Source organism: Coturnix japonica, chromosome 2, assembly GCF_001577835.2.
Source record: "Coturnix japonica isolate 7356 chromosome 2, Coturnix japonica 2.1, whole genome shotgun sequence".
Taxonomy (NCBI): Eukaryota; Metazoa; Chordata; class Aves; order Galliformes; family Phasianidae; genus Coturnix; species Coturnix japonica.
Window position 1 is genome coordinate 589,842 of NC_029517.1, and position 23,153 is coordinate 612,994.

At 53.1% G+C, this 23,153-nt stretch overlaps 1 protein-coding gene across 11 annotated transcripts in view; it reads left to right on the plus strand.

Annotated features, from left to right (window-relative positions):
• Positions 1-23,153, plus strand: part of MAP4 (microtubule associated protein 4) — a 90,491-nt gene that overhangs the window by 10,548 nt on the left and 56,790 nt on the right. For 10 of the 11 annotated variants that reach the window (XM_015852727.2, XM_015852721.2, XM_015852718.2 and 7 more), the window contains exons 2-4: positions 4,581-4,634; positions 15,502-15,752; positions 21,678-21,743. In XM_015852727.2, the coding sequence (XP_015708213.1) occupies positions 15,521-15,752; positions 21,678-21,743 (298 nt within the window). In that variant the 5' untranslated portion in view covers positions 4,581-4,634; positions 15,502-15,520. The remainder of the gene's footprint in view (positions 1-4,580; positions 4,635-15,501; positions 15,753-21,677; positions 21,744-23,153) is intronic. The other variant, XM_015852720.2, reaches the window with a different exon arrangement.

Genomic DNA, 23,153 nt, shown 5'->3' on the forward strand with positions numbered 1-23,153 from the left:
CAGGAAGGTTCACATGCAGCCCACGCTGGCTGGGTAGGAGTGCTGTGTGCCAGGCTGGCAGCTGGGAGAAGGGGTAAGATGGTCTCCTTTGTGCCTCAGAAAGGTGATATGCAATCCTATAGCGAACAGCTAAATGTTAATGATCTGAACTTACCTGGCTGCACCGCTGTGACCTCCATCTCCCCTTCTTCCCTTTCATCAGGTGTGGTTATCGCTTTCTGCTTACACCTTACATGATGAATCTCCCCTTACTTGCTCTGATTTTTAGCTGGAAATCCTAAATGTGAGTGCTGGGCTCAGAGAATGGAAGAGCTTCTTCCCAGCGGGGCTGATGGCAGCTGGGTGCCCCACAGAGCACACAGTGCCCACACAACCAGGCTGTGACCCACAGCAGAGAGGTGACGATTGGGGCTCCTCACCCAGAGGGACGTGGCCTCCTGCTGAGGCTCTCATGTCTGTAACCAGAGCCCATGGTGGGCTGTTTCAGCAGCTCTGGTGTCCTGGGTGCTGCTGCTGTGTCATGGCAGTGAATGCAGCCCTGTGCACAGAGATTTTGAGTAGCCCGTGCTCTGAGAGCTCATGGAATTACAGAATGGTTGGGTTGGAAGGGACCCCAAGGATCATGAAGCTCCAACCCCCCCCCACAGGCAGGGCCACCAACCTCCACATTGATACCAGCCCAGGCTGCCCAGGGCTCCATCCAACCTGGCCTTCAACACCTCCAGGGATGGACGGGGCATCCACAGCCTCTGGGCAGCTGTTCCAGCACCTCCCCACTCTCACAGTACACAACTTCCCCCTGACATCCACCCTCCATCTGCCCTCCTTCAATACAATCCATTTCCCCTTGTCCTACTGTTATCTGCCCATTCACAGAGCTGACTCCCCTCCTGTTTGGAGGCTCCTTCAGGTCCTGGCAGGCTGAGCTGCTGGGATGTAGCCTTGCTTTGGCTGATATTGCTTCCAATCAATTAAAATGCTCTACACTGTGTCCGTAATAATTCTGAGCAGCATTGACTTCATGTATTAGGGGATTTATTGTGCTATTGCTGCTGGCTCCTGCAGCTCCCAGCAGAATGAATTTCCTTTCCTCGGGTCAAGGAAGGATGGAGTTTCAGCGTCCAAATGAGATGATGGGGTTCTGCACTTGGGGTGTGGCAGCAGCTGGCTGTATTCCCTGCATGCCCAGGTTACATTTTGCTGTCTGTAGATAGCAGCAGCTCTTTGATGTGCACGGTGAGCTGCTTGTTGGTGCGGATGGAAGGGAAGGAACCGCAGGAGGTGCCAGGTCGGGGTGTGGGACAACAGCAGCGCTGCTCAAATTAGTGCTGCTCTAAGGCAATGAGGTGAGTGTTGATGTGTTGGACGCTGTGCCTCTGGCACCTCCTGGGGTGGCCATTAGTGTTCAGAGCATCGGGTGTCCAACACTGTGGCTTGCCTGGGCAGCACGGAGCAAGGAGGGATTGTATTGGGCCACATATGTGTGGTGCAGTTAGCATATAAGGCAGCAAAGCCATGAGGCTGCTGGGTTGGATGTGAAAGGGGGGAAGGCCGCGGGCTGGAGTCGCTCAGCCGAGCTCCCTGAGCAGCTCCCACCCTCGCGCTGTGCCCACTGCCCACCCCATGGCACACAGCAGCGCTGGGCTCTGCCTGCAGCTCTGCCTGCTCCTCCATGGCTGCTCTGAAGGCTGAGAGCTGCTGCTCCATCCTGCAGTCCCTGCGTGTGGTTTCCTTGGCCGCGCTGCTCTGGATGTGAACGTCCCCAGTTGCTGTGATGGATGCTGTGATGGATGCGACGTCTGACTGCATGAGCCTCACCGCGTCCCTGTCAGCCTCCATGCCCACGGAGCTCTGTTTGTTACAGCCTGTCCCCTCGGATAAGGAGCAAATGCAGACGTTGCCAAAGTGTGTCTGTGTGCTCTGTGCCTGCAGAGCTTTGTTGTTCCATGTTCTGTCCCCATTGGGAAGCGCCATCTCTTTTGACACGGAGTAATGCTCTATGAGTCCAATGGGAGAAGTTGAGCTTCATGGTTACAGATGTTTCCCCAGAAGATGGTCTGCTTTTGGGGCTGAGTGGAGCTCCATCTTGTCATCAGCATGGAGATGGCTGTGGAAATGGTTTGGAGTTGAAGGAGGGTGGATGTCAGGGGGAAGTTGTGTACTGGGAGAGTGGGGAGGTGCTGGAACAGCTGCCCAGAGGCTGTGGATGCCCCGTCCATCCCTGGAGGTGTTGAAGGCCAGGTTGGATGGGGCCCTGGGCAGCCTGGGCTGGAGCACAGTCAGCTCACACTGACAGGAGAACAGGAATCTGATGCTGATTGACTCCATGGCAGAGGGTCCCATGGAGCAAACAAGTCCACCAAGGGCTGGGCTGACCATGGGAGTCCCTCTGGTGCTCACTGCAGGCTGCTATGAGCAGTGTGGGTGGGAGAGGGGATGCACATCAGGTTTTGATGCTGCTTTGCATGGTAATGTCACAAGCAAATGTAGGAAATGAGCTGTCAGGAGAAGTGTGAAATGGGTTTGTGCTTCATTGCAAAGCACTGTCTGAAGAGTGGGAGGGGGATTTCCTCGTGTCAAGCTGGAGTGAAGTTCCTGCTTGTGTTTATTCTCTATGATGGGGCTGAGATGGAAGCCTGGGGTGTCCTTGGGTTACTGCCCACTGTGCTGCCTGTGGAGCTTACTTACAAGGCCATGTTGAACCCTGGCTGTTATGCAGTGCGATGCTGCTGGGTGTGCAGCCCTCCAGCCATGATGTGCTTGTCCTGTCAAGCGCTCCCCATGTATTGCTGTGCTGCAGATGGGGAGCTGTTGGCAGGGGGCTGCCTGCCTAGAGCTGGAAATGCAGCGTGAGGGGTTGGAGGTGTCAGGAAACCCAACGTGTGACTTTCTCATCCCAGGGAATGGAATCTTCTGGAAGTGGAGTGTTGCTTATCCAGAGTAATGAGGGAGCGTGGATGGCATCTGATAGGGAGAATGGCACATTCCTTGTTATAAGCTTAATTGCACTGAAGCACATTCCATTTTGGTGGATAAGTGGCAATCCTGAGTGTAACTGGAGGTTTGTTCTGTCTCCCTTGGGCAGCACAGCAGTGTATGTTCACGTTGTGGCAAGTGCTGTTTGCTTGTTCTCAACACCCCCCCATTGGTGACTCCAACTGAGGTGCTGGAACAGCTGTGGATGCCCCGTCCATCCCTGGAGGTGTTGAAGGCCGGGTTGGATGGGGCCCTGGGCATCCTGGGCTGGTATCAATGTGGAGGTTGGTGGCCCTGCCTGTGGTGGGGGGTTGGAGCTTCGTGATCCTTGGGGTCCCTTCCAGCCCAAACCATTCTATGATTCTATGACAGCTGTTCCAGCTGTGCCAGTGCCCAGCTGCCCTTCAGGAGGAGAGATTGTCCCTAATGTCCAACCTTCAGCACAGCGTAGAAAGGAGGAAAGAACCCAACCCAATTTTGTTCACGTTCACCCTGAATGCTTTTGGGACTGTGAGAATAACTGCTGTGCTCCAGGTGATGGGGTGGTGACCCACTGAGGAGGGGCAGGTGGGTGGTAGGATGGTGGCAGCCCTGCTGGTGGGCCTGGATGGAGCTGGAAGGCTTTGAGATGCTCAGTGATAACAGCACGAGGAGCCAGAGGGGCTGAGGAACCGGAACTACTGGTGCAGGACCTGGAACTGTCTATTATAGGGTTAGTGTGATGGGACTGTGTGCAAACCGGGCACTACCTGTTTTCTGATAGCAAAGGTGAGATAAACATGAGGGGCGGGTGTGCTGTGGGGTGTACATGAAGTGGTGCTTCCTCCACTTACAGCACCGTGCCTTGTGCCCCAGCACTGCCCACCAAAGGGAGATGAAGTATTTCTGCTTGCCGGTGGGGAACAAAGCTGTGTTTGCAGCTTTGGATGGTTCCTGGGGCCTTGCTGGTGTCTCAGTGCTGCTCTTTGTGGGTTGGAGAGGCTGCAGGCGTGGTGCAGGGAGATGGGGCCTTGCACAGGGCAGGCTGCAGCAGCTCTTGCTTTGCTGGTGTCAGATGTTGTGGTTGGGGGTGGCACTAAAACTTGGGGATCTCAAGGGTCCTTTCCAGCCTTAGTGACTGTGATTTCCTTAATGCTCTGCCACAAAAGGTGTCCATTTGCTGCTTCCCCTTAGTGCAGATGTTCTCAGCACACAGAGGGAGTCTGTGGGGCACTGAGGCTGCAGGTGATGGTGTGGGAAGGGACCGTGTGTGTTTAGTGCATGTTCACAGCATCTGATGGAGGAGGAATTCATGTTACTGTACAGACAGGAGCTCTTCCATCATGTGTGTCCCGCTATCATACATGATGTATTTCCCCGCTCCTTTAGGAGCTGAGCAGCTCTCCCAGCCCTTACGAAGGGAACGGGGCCCTCAGGTTTGCTGGTGTGAAATAGCTGCACAGTCCTGCTGGAGAGGAGCCCTCAGACGGAGCTCCAAGGCTCCAAGGGCGCGAGTTCATTCTGAGTAACACAGACGGTGTTCCAGACATTCCTCATAAGCTGATGCGCAAATACTCGGTGACTGTTTGGCTTCCTCTTAATGATGCCTGTGTTGTGTTTTGCAGATAGGCATTTTCTGAAGATTGAAGGACCTGCTGAACGGATCACCTGCTTTTGAGGTATGAACCGCTTTTGTTTTAATGATCCAGCATTAAATCTGGGCTTGGAAGTGAAGGTTTGGTGCAGCTGTGTGCACACACTGAGGTCTGTTCTTCTGGGCCCTGCATCTGCCATCCAGAGCTCTGGGATCTCATGGGCTCCCATTGAAGCTCACCATCCAAGCCCGGCAGAGCCTGGCTATGGCAGGTGGGGTTTTGGATCTTGGAAGGGACCTCAAGGATCATGAAGCTCCAACATCTCCTCCATAGGCAGGGCCACCAACCTCCATATCTAATACTGGACCAGTGTGATGATACTTGGCCCTAAGGGGCTTTAAAAAGCATAGAGGAGTCAGAATGCTGCTCAGTTACCATCTAAGCATTAACAACAGTCTCCTGTGACTTGTTAAAACTGTCTTGAAGTGACAGTGGCCTTTGGTATCTCCTGATATTTTGCTGTGTGTGTGGGATAAAGCAGTTCCTGGGACACCTTACTTCATTATTTTCCTCCGTAACTGATGGGAAGAGAGGTGTGAAGTCCCGTCTCTTTGGTCAGGCTGGTACCCATTGATGACTGAAGCCAGGCTCGGCAGCAGCACCAGTTGTTTGTGCCATGTGTTGTGGCTGCCTGCCAGGCTGTCTGAAGTCATCCCCTAAAAGCTGTTTGAAAGGAAGCCAAAGGAGCTGGCTTATCTCGCTCTGGGTGGGATGGAGGGGGTGGGAGGGAGGTGCCCAGGTGCTGCGCGTGCTTTTCCTTATGGCCTCAATAGAGCTGAGGAGGTCACAGGAGGTGGAGTCTCACCTCCCACGGGGAGCTGGTGTGCTGAGAGCTGGGCCCAGCTGAGTGGGAGAGCGCTGTGCTGCCCTCCCTGCGTGCTCCTCTTCTGCACTTCCTCCAGCTTCACTTGGCTTTGGCCTCTGGTTGTATATCTGCTGAGCTCCTTGGATGTCTTAACTTGATCTTGGAATCATATCATAGACTGGCCTGTGTTACAAAGGCCCACGGTGCTCATCCCATTCCAACCCCCTGCTGTGTGCAGGGTCACCAACCAGCAGCCCAGGCTGCCCAGAGCCACATCCAGCCTGGCCTTGAATGCCTGCAGGGATGGGGCATCCACAGCCTCCTTGGGCAACCTGTTCCAGTGCGTCACCACCCTCTGGGGGAAAAACTTCCTCCTAAGATCCAACCAAAACCTCCCCTGTCTCGGTTTAACACCATTCCCCCTTTTCCTATCACTGCCCACCCTCACAAACAGCCGTTCCCCCTCCTGTTTATTCACTCCTTTCAAGTACTGGATGCCCACAATGAGGTCTCCCTGCAGCCTTCTCTTCTCCAAGCTAAACCAGCCCATTTCTCTCAGCCTTTCCTGACAGGAGAGCTGCTCCAGCCCTTTACTCAGTTGTGTTCACCTCCAGGTAGGTTGAGGTGGTGAGTTTGTTCTCCTCCTTTCTTTTCCAGTTGCACATAAGCATCATTCACAGCACAAGCCGACTTCCAGATCCCAGGAACGCTCCTGGTTGTACCTTGCAACCTGTGTTGTTCCGTGGTTTCAGGACATAGGAACCACGCAGGTGTTTCCCACAGACTGTATCCAGCAGCTAAAAATGTTTCCTGATGTAACTTATCCGGAACAGCCCATCCACCATTGCTGAGTGCCTGAATGAATGAAGGCAGCTTCCTCCCCAGCATCCTCTGCAGGAGCCGGGGCAGGCAGGAAGCAGGAGGTGCTGGGGCAGGTTCGGCTGTTGGCTGCTTCTCAGGGGATGGCCTGGGTGAGGAATATCCAGGCTTCTATGTGAAACAAAGCCGAGAATCTGCTCAGAAAGAAACTGGTTCTTCTTATTTGATCAACAGTTTAGACCAAGTGTGGTTCCACGTTGGTCATGTTCTGGGCTGGATGTGGCTCTGGGCAGCCTGTTCTGGTTGGTGACCCTGCACATAGCAGGGGTTGGAACTCAGTGATTATTGTGGTCCTTTTCAATCCAGGCCATTCTGTGTTTCTGTGATTCCCTGCTCTGTTGAGCCACAACCACTGCCCAGAGCTGTTGTAGCACTCAGTTCATTTGGTTGTTGCATTGCAGTGTGTTTTTAGGTGGAGAAAGTACTTCTAAAAACATTTCCTGCTGGATTCACTTACACTTTTTGTGTGACTGACGAAGCTGGAAGGAAACACACACAGAACCACATCTTTAGGATCAGTTTCATCGGTGAACTGCAAACTAGGTGGAGGCTGCTGCTGACATCATTGCATAGGAGTGAGTAGCTGCTGCTTGCAGTGCAACGCCCTGCTCCCATCCTGCACGGAGCTCTGCCCGCAGCCAAGTCTGCCTGGCTGAGAACATCCCCTGCCCTTAATGCAGTCAGCTGGGGCTGCTCATCCTGTGGGGGTTGGCAGGTTGATGCTGGAGGGGCTGCAGCCTTGTCCGTCCCCTTTCCCAATGGGCCGAGGGGAGCTGCACACCGTGCTTCTGTTTGGAGAGTGCTGAGAACAGACTTGAGGTGGAGGCATAGCCTGCAAGTAAGAGAGAAGCGCTGGGAACAAGGCAGTGCTGTGACATCACCTACAGCGTCTGGTTTCACTTCCAGGAACAGATGTGGGCAGAGCTCTGTATTTTAATCTATTAAAAATAAGGCAGGGGCTGGGGGTTGTTGGTGTCCCGCTGAGCAGTCACCTGCTTGGTCCCTTGCCTTTCTCCTTCTGGATGGAAGTTGCCCATGTCAGAGCACAGAGTGCTGTGGGCATTGGCTGCTGCAGCTGATCCTGCCTTGTGGAAGCCAATCATTCCCTAAGGCAGCCATTGGCCCTGATAATGCTGCATGGAGACCTGCAGGTTTTCATTGATCTCTTTCACAAAACCTCTGCCTTTGTGCCCTAACCAGTGCCTTGTTCTGCCATAGCTGGACGTGTTGCTATCAGGAGCACGGAAATGTAAATACAATAAGAGTTGAACTGCAGCAGCTCCTCCCTTCCTTCTGGAGTGACTTCCTGCTCATGCTCTATGCGATGGAAGCTGGTCTGCATTCATGAGCTTCAGAAATGGGTGTTCTTCTCCTGCTACCAACCCACTGGGCTTCAAAATCCAGAGGATTGGAGCAAGAAATCGTAGTTACTCTCATCTAAGTGCCTTAAGCTTAAGAAGCAAGTTAAAGCCCCATGCTGGAGCTCCTTTGGTGCTGTCCTGTGCCTGAAAGTGGTGCAAGTGCTGCTACCAGGGCATCCAGGTTGGAAAAGGCCTCTGAGATCATCTAGTCCAGCTATCAACCTATTGCCTTTAACCAGATAACTTGAACCTTTAACTAGATGACTGCTGGCACTGTTAGAGCTGAACCAAGTCTGTGTTGTTTGGCTGGTGACATTTGAACAAGGTTCATACAAGAGTAACTCATCTGTTGGAGCAATGGCTGTGTTCCTTCCAGACTTCAGCTTGCCCGTGTTCCATCCTTTAGGGAGCTGGTGAAGGCCAGGTTGGATGGGGCCCTGGGCAGCCTGGGCTGCTCTGAAATGGGGAGGTTGGTGGCCCTGCCTGTGGTGGGGGGTTGGAGCTCCGTGATCCTTGGGGTCCCTTCCAACCCAAGCCGTTCTGTGACCCCCTCATTCCTAATGCCAGTCACTTTCTTATCTAGGCAGGATTTTTGTTGTTAACACAACATCAGGATAACACAAGGACTCGATGAGTGAAATCTGGGCTCTGACATGCCCAGGGGGTTGGGCTGTTTGAGGAGCCCAAAGAGTTGAGTTGAATTGACCTGAAGCCACGAACTGTCACATTCAAAAAGCAGCACAAGACTCTGAGCAGACCAACTTTCTGGAACAAGTTATTTATCCGCAGTTCTTCCTTGCATAACCTGCCACTTCCAATGCTGTTAATATGTCTGCGCTGTGCTAATGCTGCTGCTGCTCCTGTGATGCTCTTATGGCACGGGGCCAACTGCATGACCGAACTGAGCTGAATAAAAATCCCTGGGATCTTCTCTAAGAATAATCATCACGTGAGAGCGGAGCACTGCTCTGCTTTGGGGGGATCCACGTGGCCCTGGGGAGCAGCAGGGCCTGGGCTGTGCCCTTCTGCTTTCCTCCGTGTTCACTTTGGCAGCCCATGGTGACACACTGCATTCAGAATGTTGTTTTGTAGTCTGAGAGTCTGCTGAGTGTCCTTATGAAAGGAGACGAAGCATGTTTGCTTAGCCTTGATTCTAGCAGTGTTTGATAGCGAGGCTTGCCCTGCATCTTGCAGAGCTCATAGTGAGGGCAGTGGGGCTCTGGCATGGGCTGCCCAGAGGGGTGGTGGGCATGGTGGGGAGGGACAACTGCTAAGAACATGGGGCACGTCATGATGGGTTATGGCCATCCCTGCAGGCATTCAGGGCCAGGCTGGATGTGGCTCTGGGCAGCCTGGGCTGCTGGTTGGTGACCCTGCACACAGCAGGGGGTTGGAATGGGATGAGCACTGTGGGCCATTTCAACCCAGGCCGTGCTGTGATTCTGTTGTTCTATGGAAGGAGTTTGGCAGTCAGCTCTTCATTCTGAAGCTTCCAGTTCTATGTCTTGATCTACGGGTTCTTATACTGTATGATTGCATTGTCAGGACTGCTCCCAGCAGAAAGGGCTGCAGGAAAAGTCGGAAAGCCATGATGTCCTGCTGTCTTTCAGTGAGATGGGAGCTGCCTTCCTTTCTGATGCATGCGCTATTAAAGGAAAGCAGCTGACGGCAACAGCTGCTTGCCTCGCCTGTTTGGTTTGTGGCTTAGCAGGCAATATGCAAGGCAGAAAGTGCTTTGGGAACAGCCAGAGCTCTCCTCCCCTGCACCCCCCACCCCCACCTCCTTGCCCTGTCGCTGCCAAGGCAAGGCAGGATGGTTCCTGCCATGATTAATGGGGCTCTCCTTGTTTGGTGCGGCCGCCAGTGTCCTGTCCTCTGGGGGCCGGCTGGGAAGCAGCCGAAGGCTCCGGGGTGTTTCTTTCTTAAGAGAGTAAAGGAAGAGAAAGAAAAAGAGCTGCAGCTCAGTCCGTGCCGAGGTGGGCAGGCGCCTTTGTTTGCCTTAGCTGAGTATTTATGGCTTTGCAGATAACACACCGACCTTTTTTGGTCTCTGATTTCAGTGCTCCTGGGTCGCCACTCAGCGAGACGCTTCAGAGTCCCTCGCAGTTATTATCTATGAACTCATCTTCCATGTGGCTTTTCTGAAGGCCAGCCAAGGCCATTAATCCCCACCTTTTAGAGTCCGTAATCCCTGCTGGGGCTTAGAGGAAAGTTATTCTTGTACAGCCGGCGACGCTGCTCTGGGAGAGCATATCTCCTGCTGCAACTTAGGGCAAGTTTATTAATGGGACTTTTTATCAGCTTGGAAACCGTACAGCTCATAATGGAGCAATCTGACTTGGACAGCCTTACCCCGTCTTGCTGAGTGGTTAATAGGGAAATTGCCCAAAGGAAGGAAATGAGGAGCCTGGTGTTCCCATATCGGCCTGCTGAGGTGTAACTACCGACAGCAAAACACTCTTGGGAGGCACAAATCCATGCTGAGGAATGGGTGCAGGGTTGGAAGGGGTCCGTCGTGGTGCTGCTGTATCACTCTTCCTCCTCTTGGCCTGATGCTCCAGCAGCCCCTGGCTCTGGGCTCTGTAGCCAGCTGGATGCACAGTCATCCTCACACGTGTGCTGCCCTTCTGCTGTCCTCATTCAGAGGCTCCCTTTGGTTCCAGCAGCTTCTCCAGCCCTCACAATGAGTGTGGCTGGAGCCCCTTTGGGCTGGTGGCCTTGCAGGGCTCCAACCTTGCCTTGTTGGATAGGATTGGTCAGCCCAGGGATGGTGCTGCCACTCCGCTGCATCATGGGGAGATTCCAAACGTACTTGGAAATTTTAGCCACATTTAGTGCAATTTAAGCCGAATTCCCAGGGATGTGGTAAAATTAATCTCCTAAATGCCCAAGATTTTCTTTCTTCCTGACTTCCCTGACCAGAATTAGGATTTTCAAGGCCATATAGCAGAAATTGCTTTCTTAGCTTTGCTCAGGGTCTGGTGGGGAGCACAATGGGCTCCATGCTGGTTGTTCCCAAGCATCTTTCTGGGCGCATTGCTGTGCATGGAAGAGAAGCTCTAAACGAGGGACTTGTTCACCCTGAGCAGAGAGCACACGAATGGAGCCCCACAGGGGGTCTAACAGAAAACTGCAGCTGAGAATCAATACAGCTGTCTGTGCCCAATGGGTTCCTGCTGGGAGCTGGGGGAGGAGGCTGCTCTGGGCTGTGTTCAGAGAAATTCTGCTTCTGAATATGGTTGCCCTCGAGTCCCGGGATGTTATCGGAGAGAGTCAGAGCAGCAAACAGGTCAGTCCTGCCTCTGCAGAGTCATCAGCTGCTCCGGGTGCTTTCTGAGCAATAACTGGGCCTGTTCCATGAGCTCCTGCTTTCCCTACAGCAACACTTTGGAAACAAGCTCTCAAAAGGAAGGACGTGAATGTATAAATACAGCCTGACGCAGTCAGATCTTTGGCTTTCAAGGAAGTAACATTTGCTTCCATCTTTAAGCTGCAGGTTCGTGTATCTTTCTGTGCAGGAATCACACAATGGCCAGGGCTGGAAGGGACCCCAAGGATCACGAAGCTCCAACCCCCCACCACAGGCAGGGCCACCAACCTCCCCATTGAATATCAGCCCAGGCTGCCCAGGGCCCCATCCAACCTGGCCTAAGTAGACACGAGTGCAGGGATGAAAGGCTGAGTGATGCCCTGATCTGTCCTTACTGATCCGAGCTTTGCATTTCTTGAACAAGACCATACTATGTCATAAGGCTTTTGCCCCCGAGAGGCTGGAGCAGCTTTGTCATCTCATTGCTGTTTGGTTTTTACAACCCTTAATTTGCAGCCTGCAGAGCAGCCAGCTCCACTGGGATTCCTGTTTGCACCTGGGAGCTTCTCAGTCGTCGCTGTCTGGTGGGTTGTGTGGATGCTTTGCAGGTCTGCCTGGTGAGAAGCTGGGACTGCAAGCTGATGGCTGAGTCATTCTGCGTGCTGTGTTAGGACAAGATGGTCCTTAAGGGCCTTTGCAGCCCCTCGATCTCTGTGCAGAGCAGTACAAAGCCTGCCCCCCTTGCTCTGTTAGGGCTCAATGCTGGCAGTGGGGAGGAGCTGCTCACTGCCCTCTGCCCACATTGCAGCTCTCCCTGCAGGCAGGGGATGGAGTGCAGGGATGTCTGAGGAGCAGGAAGGAAACTGATTTGCCTCGCATCTCCAGGAGAGCTTTCCCAGCACACACAGATACCAGCAGACCGATGTCTCACCTTCCTAATTAGTAAACTAAATTCACCCATTTACATGCTGTCTGAATAATGGCGTATGGCAAAAGAGTGCGTCGTTAGCTTCATTAATGCTTTCCTGAAGGTAGTTGGGTTGATGGAAGCGTTTGGAGCTCATGGAGCAGAGATGTTTGCTGTGGGCTCATCTGCAGGCTGCCTGTGGAAGCTGCGATTGCTGAGGGTTGGAGGTAGGACACGTTTTGGTGCAGCCATGGGCAGGCTGCAGGCCTGTGGTTGCTGGAGCTCTGTCTCCTCTCTGGAGCTCTGTTGACAGGCACAATCTGAAGTGGGAAGTTAAAACACTACGTTTATCTTGCACGGCCATAAGCTGACTGTGAAGGTTTGCATCAACTCTCATTGCTGTACACTTGCTGGGGTGGGGGGAGCAGAGGGACCTGCAGCCTTGGCTGCACTGCAGCTCTGTGCCTACTTCTGTTAGGAACACGCAATTAAAGGACCCACATCTCGCTCTGAGAAAGGTCCTGTAGTGATGGGAATAGTTCCTGTGAATGGGAACAAGGATGAACCCTGCATCCTTTTAGTGCCCGTCCATGGGAGGTGAGGTGGCAGCAGTGTGACTCAGCACCGTCCTTTCCCTTTGAGTGCTGCAGCCGGGGATAACTTGACATCTCTGCTCCTTCTGCCCCATGGAGCCCCACAAAGTGCCCTTGGGAGCAGAGCTAAGGAGAGCACTGAGTGACAGCCACAGCCCTGCTCCATCTCCATAGCAAGGAGCTAATTTTAAAGGAGTGAGGGGATCTGCTGAAACAACACAGCTGCTGCCCGCACATCAGGGCGTCAGCACCTCCCCAGAGCAAAAGCAGGAGTGGGGCAGTGGTGCTTTGTTACTCTTTCCACTTAGTCATAGCTAAGTGAGTAGATGGTGCCCCTTGGTGTGGCTGTAGGAGGGGATGCGCTGTGAGGGATGCTCTGCATCCTCCCCTTCGTAGGACCAGAGCTCAGAGGGAGCCCATCCCGTGCCCAGTGCCCTGGGGGAGGTAAGTTGGTGGCACGGCTGTTGGCAGCTCTGTCATTGGAGGGGCACCCAGCCTGTACCTGCCCGGCTCCCCATCGCCATTTCCAGGCACAGAATCTGGGTCAGACCGATCGTAGCTGCAGTCAGACTGAGTGCCTGCAGCGAGCCCTGAGGAGCTGCAGAATGGAAATGCAAGGTTCAGGAAGCAAATTCCACTCTTCCCTAGATGGAAAGCCAGAGGCAGCGGCGACTATGAGTAAGCACTGTTGGTGCCACTGCTGCCTGCAGAGGGGTTTTGTCCTCCTGGGAGGATCCCGTGGGGCTGCTGGAAGGAAATGTTCTGTGAGCTGTGGCTGCTGGGGTTTGTTCCATGGGCCTGTGGCTGTGGGCAGAGCACATGTGTGGTGTGGGTGTGCTATGGCCTCTGCTGTGCTGCTGGGTCAGAGTGAGATGGGGGAAAGGCAGTGACTGGGGATGGGAGACGCCATGGTTGGGCTGGGGAAGGGGCGACCTGGGTTGGGAGCTGGGGCTGCTCCTGCCTTGGAGCCAGAGCTGGGAAGCAGAGGAGCTGCTCTGAGTGCAGCGTTGCTTTGGGTGCCCTTTGCTGGCGCTTCCTGCAGCCGTGGCAGGGCTCCATGTGGGTTGGCCGGCTGCTCTGTGTGCCAGAGCCCACGTGTGTTTGCCACACCAATGCTAAAGGGTTGCATGAATTGCACTGATAGTTCTTAACGCCATTTCTGCATTCCTTATTAGGTTAAATATAGACAAGGAAACGTCCTGCTGATAAATCTGCACCGCCTCATTATTGTTCTTTCCCAGGAGTTGGGCTGTTTTAGTGCCCCAGCTCCTTTGCAGATCTGAAACAGAGACACTGTCAGTGCTACTCCACAGCAAGTATTAAAACCAGAAGTGGTTCCACCCAGTGATTAGGAGCAGCAGCTGCGTGGTGTGAATCAGACCCGTGATGGGGCATTCCTGTGCCGGGGGCATTCCAGGTGGGATCCACCTTGGTTTGGATTTGACAACTCCTGCCAGCGTCCCCTGCCCTGTTCACATGGCAGCTCCTGCACTGCTGTGCTCTGCAGGCATTTGCAAGGTTGATGAACACAGAATCACACAGAATGGTTTGGGTTGGAAGGGACCCCAAGGATCACGAAGCTCCAACCCCCCACCACAGGCAGGGCCACCAACCTCCCCATTTCAGAGCAGCCCAGGCTGCCCAGGGCCCCATCCAACCTGGCCTTCAACACCTCCAGGGATGGACGGGGCATCCACAGCCTCTGGGCAGCTGTTCCAGCACCTCCCCACTCTCACAGTACACAACTTCCCCCTGACATCCACCCTCCATCTGCCCTCCTTCAATACAATCCATTTCCCCTTGTCCTGCTGTTATTTGCCCATTCACAGAGCTGACTCCCCTCCTGTTTGGAGGCTCCTTCAGGTCCTGGCAGGCTGCACTGAGCTCACCCCTCAGCCTTCTCTTCTCCGTGCTGAATGGAAGGTTAAAGGAATGATGATGGATTATCTCACTGGAGCAACAACGAAATAATTTCTAGGCCATCTGAATACCACTATTAAGCCTTCTCTGCCTGCAGGGTTATGGCAGTGCACGTTCTGAGCCTGGCTGAAGACGCCCACCTGGCATAGATTGCATTGGGAGTGGATGCTCAGTGCAGAAGGGCTCCTCTGTAGGGTGGTTGGGCAATGGTTCCCAGTAGAGTGGGAGGATGGCAACGACTTGCTATTTGGACAGACCCTGAATTAAGTTGTCAAAAGGAAATGCTGCTAAAAGGCCCCTCCTGTGCTTGGAATTAAAATAGCAGGAACGTTTACGGATGTGGATGTGTGAGCTAATGGCAGTCATTGCACCCAGCTGCCTTTTGCTTATGAGCTTTGGTAGTGAGGTTAAGAGAAGGTTTCCCTAAATGCCATCGACATAAAGTTCCAGGTTTGGATGCGTTTTGTTGGTGTGGGACCCCAATATGTGGGGAGGAGAAGCTGAATGGTGGCTCTTTCTGCCTCGTATTCTCTGTTTGTAGCTTTGTGTGCGATGTTGCTCTGCTCTGTTCTTTGTGCCATGTAAATGTTTTACCTCCCAGTCCAAATCCCGGCGTTACGATGGGTTTGGTGGCATTAACAAGGTTTGCTGAGGACGTAAACGCTCTGCTGGCTCAAGAGCATCACTGAGGTGCACATCAGCTTATATAACAACCTAATCTCCATCGGGAGGCTGGGTGGAGGCCGAGCAAGAACTGAATTCGTGTGCGTCACACTTGTGTGTCTGCTGCTGAGGAGCTGTAATTAACTCAGATCTGAGGCAGGGCAGAAATCGATGCGGGGCTGGTGGTGTCGGCCAGGTGTTGCCCTTCCAGGTTCTTATTCAGTTTAAGGCTGTGATGGAAGGTCCCGTGGGGCGTAGCAGTGTAATGCAGTGCAACCTGATTGGGATGGGGAAGGTTTTTGGTTTGGTTCTGTACCGTGATGGGGGTTCTGTGAACATCTGGGGTTTATTGAGCACTAAAACAAATGTTACTTCTTGTGCCTGCAAAGCTCTGAGCTCACGTTGTCCCATACTGAAACACGCCCATTTCTTCTTCCCCAAATGATGCTGCAGGTTGCAAAGGTGCTCAACCATGGCTGACCTGGATCACAGCCTCAGCCTTGCGGATGCTCTGACAGAGCCACCTCCTGAGATTGAGGAAGAGGTGAAGCGGGACTTCATTGCCACGCTGGAAGCAGAGAAGTTTGACGACGTGGTTGGAGAGACGGTGGATAAAACAGACTATGTGCCTCTGCTGGACGACGACGATGCTGGGAGCCAGGAACCAAAAAGCAAAGCCCATGCTGACAGCATCCAGGTGGAACGTAAGTGTCTGAAGTAGAAGAGCAAACCTGCTGCACTCAGCATGGCAGGGCTCCCCTCACTGTGGTTCTGCTGGGCCTACTACACAATGTCTGTAGACGTTGCCAGTTATTTTAAGAGCTGAGGATGGAGTTCAGATCCTTCTGCCCTCCCTTCTGTTCTGCATTCTGTAGTCGTTCCTACTCGGCATGAGATGCTGTTCCTTATAATAATGATTTGTAGGCTGGAGCTTTTTAGAGGAGGCACAGGCTGAGGGGTGGGTGTACCACGCTGCTGCCCCACACTTACAGTGCTTCCCATCCCAGAACATTATAAGGGTTGATAACCCCATCTGGAGTGCCCATAGCCTAATGCTGGTGAGGTGTGCACCTTCATAGGGCCCTCCCTGTGCGTGAGCAGCTGAGGCTGAAGCTCACAGCTGAAGGTTTCTTTGTCCCCCAATCCAAGGATCTGCTGCTTTTGATTTAGAGCCATAGAACTGTATGAACTCGTACAGGGGAGCTCTGATGGTCCCCAAGTTCACCTCCCTGCGGTGGCCAGGGGCACCCACGGCTCCATCTGCTGCTGGGGGGCCCAAGGAGGCTGTGGGTGCCCCATCCCTGCAGGCATTAAATGGAACAAGGAGGCTGTGGATGCCCCATCCCTGCAGGCATTAAATGGAACAAGGAGGCTGTGGATGCCCCATCCCTGCAGGCATTCTAGGCCAGGCTGGATGTGGCTCTGGGCAGCCTGGGCTGCTGGTTGGTGACCCTGCACACAGCAGGGGGTTGGAACTGGGTGATGTTGAAGGTCCTTTTTAACCCAGACCGTTATATGATTCTATGAATACATACTTGGGTTCTTTGTCCTCCCTCAGATTGAGGCTGGTTACCTTTCACTTTCGTTGTTGCTGTATCAAAAGGAATGCTGACCCCTCCCGGAGGGGTGACCTGGTGGTTTCCTGCAGTAGAAAGTTGGTTGGTTTTTTCTTTGCCTTAATCTTTAATGCTCGTTAATGCTGATGAAAGCGGGATGTGCGGGAGAACTGTAATTAACAGCTGGTGGAAGAAATGAGGGCTGCGGGGCTGTGCTGGGGGATCACACAAAGGGTCTGCTCTGTTTTGGAGCTCTGGTTTGCTTTGCTCAGCACTGAGCCAGGTGTCCTGCAATACAGAATCCTGCTCAGGGTTTTCCACATAACGCAGTTCTTTACATTGAAACAAACAATGGGGAGGGAAGGAAGCGGGCAAGGAGGCTGTAAACCGTGGAGCTTTGCTCTATTCAGATGTGTGTTATCCCATTCAATTATAGGAACTTTAGTGACAGGTATTTATGTTTAGCACTGCAGAAAGGGGAGTCAGAGTCACGATTGTTGCTGTTTTTCCATTTGGCACAGGGATGGTTTAGAGCAGTTCTTTGTGCTGCACGCAGCAGATCCTGCAGTATCTCAGCAGCAGATTTTTTCACTTACTGTTCACATCTCAACACAACATGTGTTTCAAATCCCCACTCCCAGCTTTGGAAGCCCCCGCTCCTCCCCTGTGCGTGTGCCTGGGCAGAGCTCCGTGCTCCTGTGGGGTGATGGGACCCCATCCTGCATCTGGACTTGCTCTGGAGAGTTGTTTTTTCCCTTTTTTGGGATCGCAGCAGCACAATTATGAGCATTATCTACATCTTTGGCAAGATCAAAACGAGACAGTAACTAAAGAGACCAGAGAACGTGCTTGCCCCAAGTGCATTGGATGTGATTTTGCTTTCCTGCTCTGCACCTTACACAAGGAGGGTGAGGATTGTCGCTCCACACCTTCAAATGGTGTCACTTTACCGCAGGCCAGTCTTGGCATTTGGTCTTTTTATGTCTTAATGAGTTTGATCAGTTTTTCCCCCAATGTGATCAGGATTCCTCTTTCTTCTGGAGCCTCTCTTCCTGTTTCTGATTGCTTTAAGGAAGCCATGAGGCTGCACACTCCTGTTCTGAGCCCAAAGAACACGATGTGAAGCTGCAGGTTCCTATTCTGAGCCCATACAACACAATGTGAAGCTGCAGGTTCCTATTCTGAGCCCATACAACACAATGTGAGTGAGGCTGCAGGTTTCTGTAAGCCCATACAACACAATGTGAAGCTGCAGGTTCCTGTTCTGAGCCCATACAACACAATGTGAAGCTGCAGGTTCCTATTCTGAGCCCATACAACACAAGCTGCCTGTCCAGGACCCCAGCACAGCCCTGGGGAGGCGCAGTAATTTCTGCTCCCTGCCCTTCTCCTGTTGCAAAGAGCCCCAAGGTCCTGGCAGAGCACAGCAGCTCCCACAGCACTCAGCTCCTGCCCATTCATTTATTGATGTTAAAGGCACAAATGTGTTCAGACAGTGCACTGTCTGCTGCCCTTCCCCAGTCAGGAGAGGTTTCGTCACGCAGCCTGGCAGGCTCCAGCTATTTTGGGTTTGTTGCACTCTGTTTCTAAAGCCACGAGCCAGGTTAGGTAAGTTGGAGCTGGGACTCGGGTTATTTGGCTTGGAGTGCAAGGAGATGGAGGAGGAGGTGCTGAGCACTGCGTGGCCACTGAGATGCATCCGAGGGCAAAGATTTAATAATAGTTAATTTAAGAAATGGCACTGGAAAGGCACAGATTAAGAAGAAAGCGTTTTATTCTTTCTAACAACTGGCTGAGCATCATAATTTGCTGCGGTCTGGGGTAATCCTCTTACAGCGGTGGGGTCTTTACGTAACGCTGAGGGATGGATTGCTGCGGGTGCAACCAGTGCTGCTCAGCTCTGCTCTGCTCTGGGTTCAGCTGCTGTGGGCTGCACACCTGAGCTGGGGGTGCTGGGGCAGGAGGGAGGGCTCCTGTGCAGCCAGGGCTGAGCATCCTCTGTGCAAAGGGATGTGCCGTGGCTTTATAGGGCTCCATTGAAGTGATGGAGGTCTCTCGGTTTGCTGCACATGGAGCTCTGGGTCATCCCAGGCACATACAGCCACGAGGTGGCTCTGTGGGTACTGCGGGCCCAGCTCAGCTCAGTGCCCTTCTGGTGGCACACAGAGCTGCTCCCAACCTGCAGCTGAGCCCCGGAGCTTCCCTCTCCTCTCCCCCACCTGCACCCTTCGTGCAGAAGATGTTCGTATTTGGTCACACGCTGAGCTGAGGGTGGAGGATGTGCCATGAAGCCGGGCAAAGCTCCACTGCCTTTTACATTCAAATTCTCCTTAATTCCCCAGGTTAGAAGTTGAAAACCTTGAACCAAGTGCCATCAAGCAAGCAGAGCTATAGGCCTTTTATTGACCCTGGGAGCTGAGCTGGACTGCTGCTCCAGAGCCATTCTGAGGCAGGATGCCAAAAGGCATGAACTGAAATAGCCCGAGCTATTCCCTGAGACTTTGCATCTCCTTCTGACCATAGGATGCTGTTATCAGTGCTTTTGTTATCACTTATCACAGACTGGCCTGGGTTGCACAAGCCCACAGTGCTCCTCCACTCCCAACCCCCTGCTGTGTGCAGGGTCAGCAACCAGCAGCCCAGGCTGCCCAGAGCCACATCCAGCCTGGCCTTGAATGGCTGAGCTTTCCAGCCAAGTCTGTGCGCTCACATGGGAGTCAGACCATGGAGTGCTCTAAGGGCTGTGCCCACAGCCTGCCCAGCTCTCTCCGTGTCCCCCTTCCTGATGGGGAAGCCTTGCTCTGCCGTGGCTGCACTCACGTGTGTGCTGCACCAACTCGCTGCTGCGGATTAGGGCTTCTTACATTGGCACCGTCCATTTGCTTGAGATTATGGGTTTAGCAAATGCTGCCTTAAATTTGTTTATATAAAAACAATCCTTTGATCCGCTGGCCAGATGCAAATACCATCTTGTGATTTTGATGAGGATTATGTAGTTACAACATCTTGACATGCTTTTGTTTTTAAGCAATTTAGAGGGAGGGAGGAGGAGGCGCGGCCTGCAGGGCTGCACTCAGCTCTATGAGATTCCATTGCTCCAAGGGAGCTGACCTGCAGAGCCACACAACTCAAACCCTTCTCTTCTCCATGCTGAACAAGCATTTGATGGGCTTCAGTAATGTTTCAGTGGGTTTTGGTTCCCTTTGGATGACATGTTTGTGTTCTGAGTAGCTGTGACCCCAAAGTGGGCACCCCGAGTGCCAGCTGCCCAGGATGACAGGTCAACACTTCTGCACCCCTAAGCTGTGCGTGCAGCCATGCAGGGCCATGCAGAGCACGGCTCCTAAGGGTGCTGTGCTGGGGCTGAGCTGCTGCACTGCTGTGCTAAGGGACAGGGCCTGCACAGCCTGACAGCAGGAGGAGCTGCTGCGTTGGGCTGCTGAGGAACAGGTCGGGGGATTCCTGCAGCATTCTCAGGCACTTGGAAATGATGTAGGTGTATGTTTTGCTATCAGCTGTCTCACAAGTTCGTGTTGGATGTCTGTAAAGCACGAGCCGCTGGAGGAGCTGGAATGCATTCCCTGTGCTGTGCTGAGGGCTGAGTGCAGCCCCACGGCTCTGTGTCCTGAGTGCTTTTCCATGCAGCTCTGTTTGGGGAGGGGGCAGCAGCACTGCGCAGTGTGTGCTGTGTCTGCTGGGAATCAATGTTCACCTGAACCCCTGCACTGCTGGCACTCTGTGCTGCTCTGGGTGCTGGCACAGCCCAGCTGCTCCTGCAGGGTCCATAGGCTGCTCATGTTGCTGTCATATGAACAAAATCCACAGGGAGTTTCCCAAGCTGATTGTAGTGACTGACCCTCAGTGGTCTAGTGTGGAAATTATAGAGAGAACAGGGAATCCCACAGCCATATTTTGCTCATTAGGAAGGAGTGTTCAAGTTCAAGAAGTATTCTTATTGCTATATGTTAATTAAATACCTCAGTTATTCCCAACAGTGGCCTTTGAGCAGCCTGTTAAAAAGCCTGGCATGCTTGGAGATGGTCCCTAGAGGCGCAGGGACCTTCCTGGAGCTGCCCTCCAAGCAGATGGGGAGGATGTTTGCTTCCTGCCAGCCCTTGGGAACCTTTCAAGGACAGCCAGGAGTGGTCTCGGAGCTGTGATCCATCCCCATCAGTGCTCCCTGACCCAGCCCTTCTCCTGTGATGTGGAGCCCTGGGGTTCCCCAAGTCTTACTGGGATGGCCTGAGGCAGCCTTCTCTTTGCAGTAAGCTCTTATGTGTAGTGTAGCACCAAGGGTCTGTTTGTTGGGCTAGGGATAGAAATCCAGAGGTGCTGCTGAATATCCCCTGTGGTGGTGGTGCCTGGTGCTGGCTCTGGGTTGGTGCTGTGCCATGGGGGTGTGAGTGGTCATAGAATCATAGACTGGCCTGGGTTACAAAGGCCCACAGTGCTCATCCAGCTCCAACCCCCTGCTGCTGTGTTGCAGGGCACAACCAGCAGCCCAGGCTGCCCAGAGCCACATCCAGCCTGGCCTTTGCCTGCAGGGATGGGGCATCCACAGCCTCCTTGGGCAACCTGTTCCAGTGCGTCACCACCCTCTGGGGGAAAAACTTCCTCCTAAGATCCAACCTGAACCTCCCCTGTCTCAGTTTAACACCATTCCCCCTTGTCCTATCACTGCCCACCCTCACAAACAGCCGTTCCCCCTCCTGTTTATACACTCCCTTCAAGTACTGGATGCCCACAATGAAGTCTCCCCACAGCTTCTTGTCTCCAAGCTAAACCAGCCCAGTTCCCTCACCCTTTCCTTATAGGAGAGTTGCTCCAGCCCTCTGGTCATTTCAGTGTCCCTCTTAGTGCTCACTGTGCTGTGGGTCTCCATCATGGGCTCCTCCATGACAGGTCGGCTCTTCCTTTTGGGCTTCACGTGGCACAGACTCAGCACCACGTGGGCGCCTTAATTCGTTTCCAAATAATTCTGGGGAAAAGTCCTTCTGTGTTTCGTAACGTTGGCGTTGCCCTCCTTTTGGATTGAGGTCACGCAGTACTAACGCTGCCTGTGCTTCGTTGCAGATCCTTCAGCCACTGGGCCAACCGTAATAGAAAATGGCGACCATGGGATGGCAGATCACCGCCCAGGTAAGAGCCAGCACAGAACCCTTGTTGTCATTTGTCTTCGGGGCAGCCAGACGTCCAGTCAACGTGCTCATCGTCATTGGGTGTTTCTCTGCAGAGGGTTGGTTTTATTTGGTCTTTCTTAGATGAACTCTTTTGCTTCAAATACTTCAAGAACTTCCATTTGGAGTTGGGTTTTGCTGCCGTGCTCTGAGGGCTGTGTGTGTTACCCACACTCAGTGTGGGATGGTGACACCCAGGGCACCGCTACCCAAATGGCTTTCCAGGAAGCCCAGAGACTCTTAGCAGAGCTCCATCCTAACCATAGCATAACATAAAGGCATGGCATCTGTCCCCAGTGGGACGGGTGGGGATGTTTCCTTCTTTCCCACACTACTCAGTGCCCACTACTCAGAACTGCTATTCATTCTGTAGCTTCTCTTGGGCGCCTCCGTGGCTGCCTTGCTGTAACTCTGTCCCAGTGCTTTGGCCACGTGCTGTCAGAGCTGGAGCTGAGCTCTCAGCAGCACAGGAATTGCTTGTTTCACAAGGAACTTGTGATAAGTGAACCAATATTCCAGACTGCAAGGAACCTGGAACATAATTCATCTTTGTCAGCACGGCACGTGCTGGACTCAGCCATCTTCCAACCTTTAATGACAAACAGCAGTTCCCTCTTTTGAGACCTTGTGCTGTCAGTGAGGTTTCCTACCCAATTCCAGCCGAGCTCTTCAGGTTGAGCAGCACAGCACTGCAAGGCTGCATGCAAAGCCAGCTGTGAGCTGTGCCATCCTGCTGCTGGTCACAGCCATAGGGATGATCCTGAACTGCCTTTCTAACATGCAAATAACAGACTCAGGCATAGGACATGACAAGTATGGCTGCTGAATGGTTGGGAATTTTTACAGAGCTGCTGAATTTGTGCTTTAAAGGAATTCTTGTTACGTTTTCAGTATGAGTGTTCTGGAGGTTGAACTCCTTGTGCACTCGGTGCGAACAGCTGCGATCAAAGATACCTTGATGTGTCTGCAGCCCTTCAGTTTATTCACATCACCCGTCTTTATGGGGCAGAGCTGGGTTGTTTTTCCTGGTAAAGGCTGTCACAAAGTGACATCAAAGCAGCAGAGGCAGCGTGTCAAAGGCAGGTATTGAGTTAATGAGGTTCCTTGGAACAACACAAGGTCTGTACAGTGGAGCTGTTCCACTGCTTCTTTCCCCGCCACGCTCTTCATTATGGAACAGCAGAACAACCAATGTGGGAGCAAGGGCTGAATGCTCCTTCTGAGGAGGTACTGGAGACTTTGGCTCCCATGGAGCTGAAGAGCAGCTGAAGCCCTGCAGAAGCACAGGGGAGATGTGCTGGAGCTGCAGTGGAGTCACTGGGCTCCACAGGGAGTGAATGCTGCTGTCTGTGTTCTGTGCCGGGCAGCACAC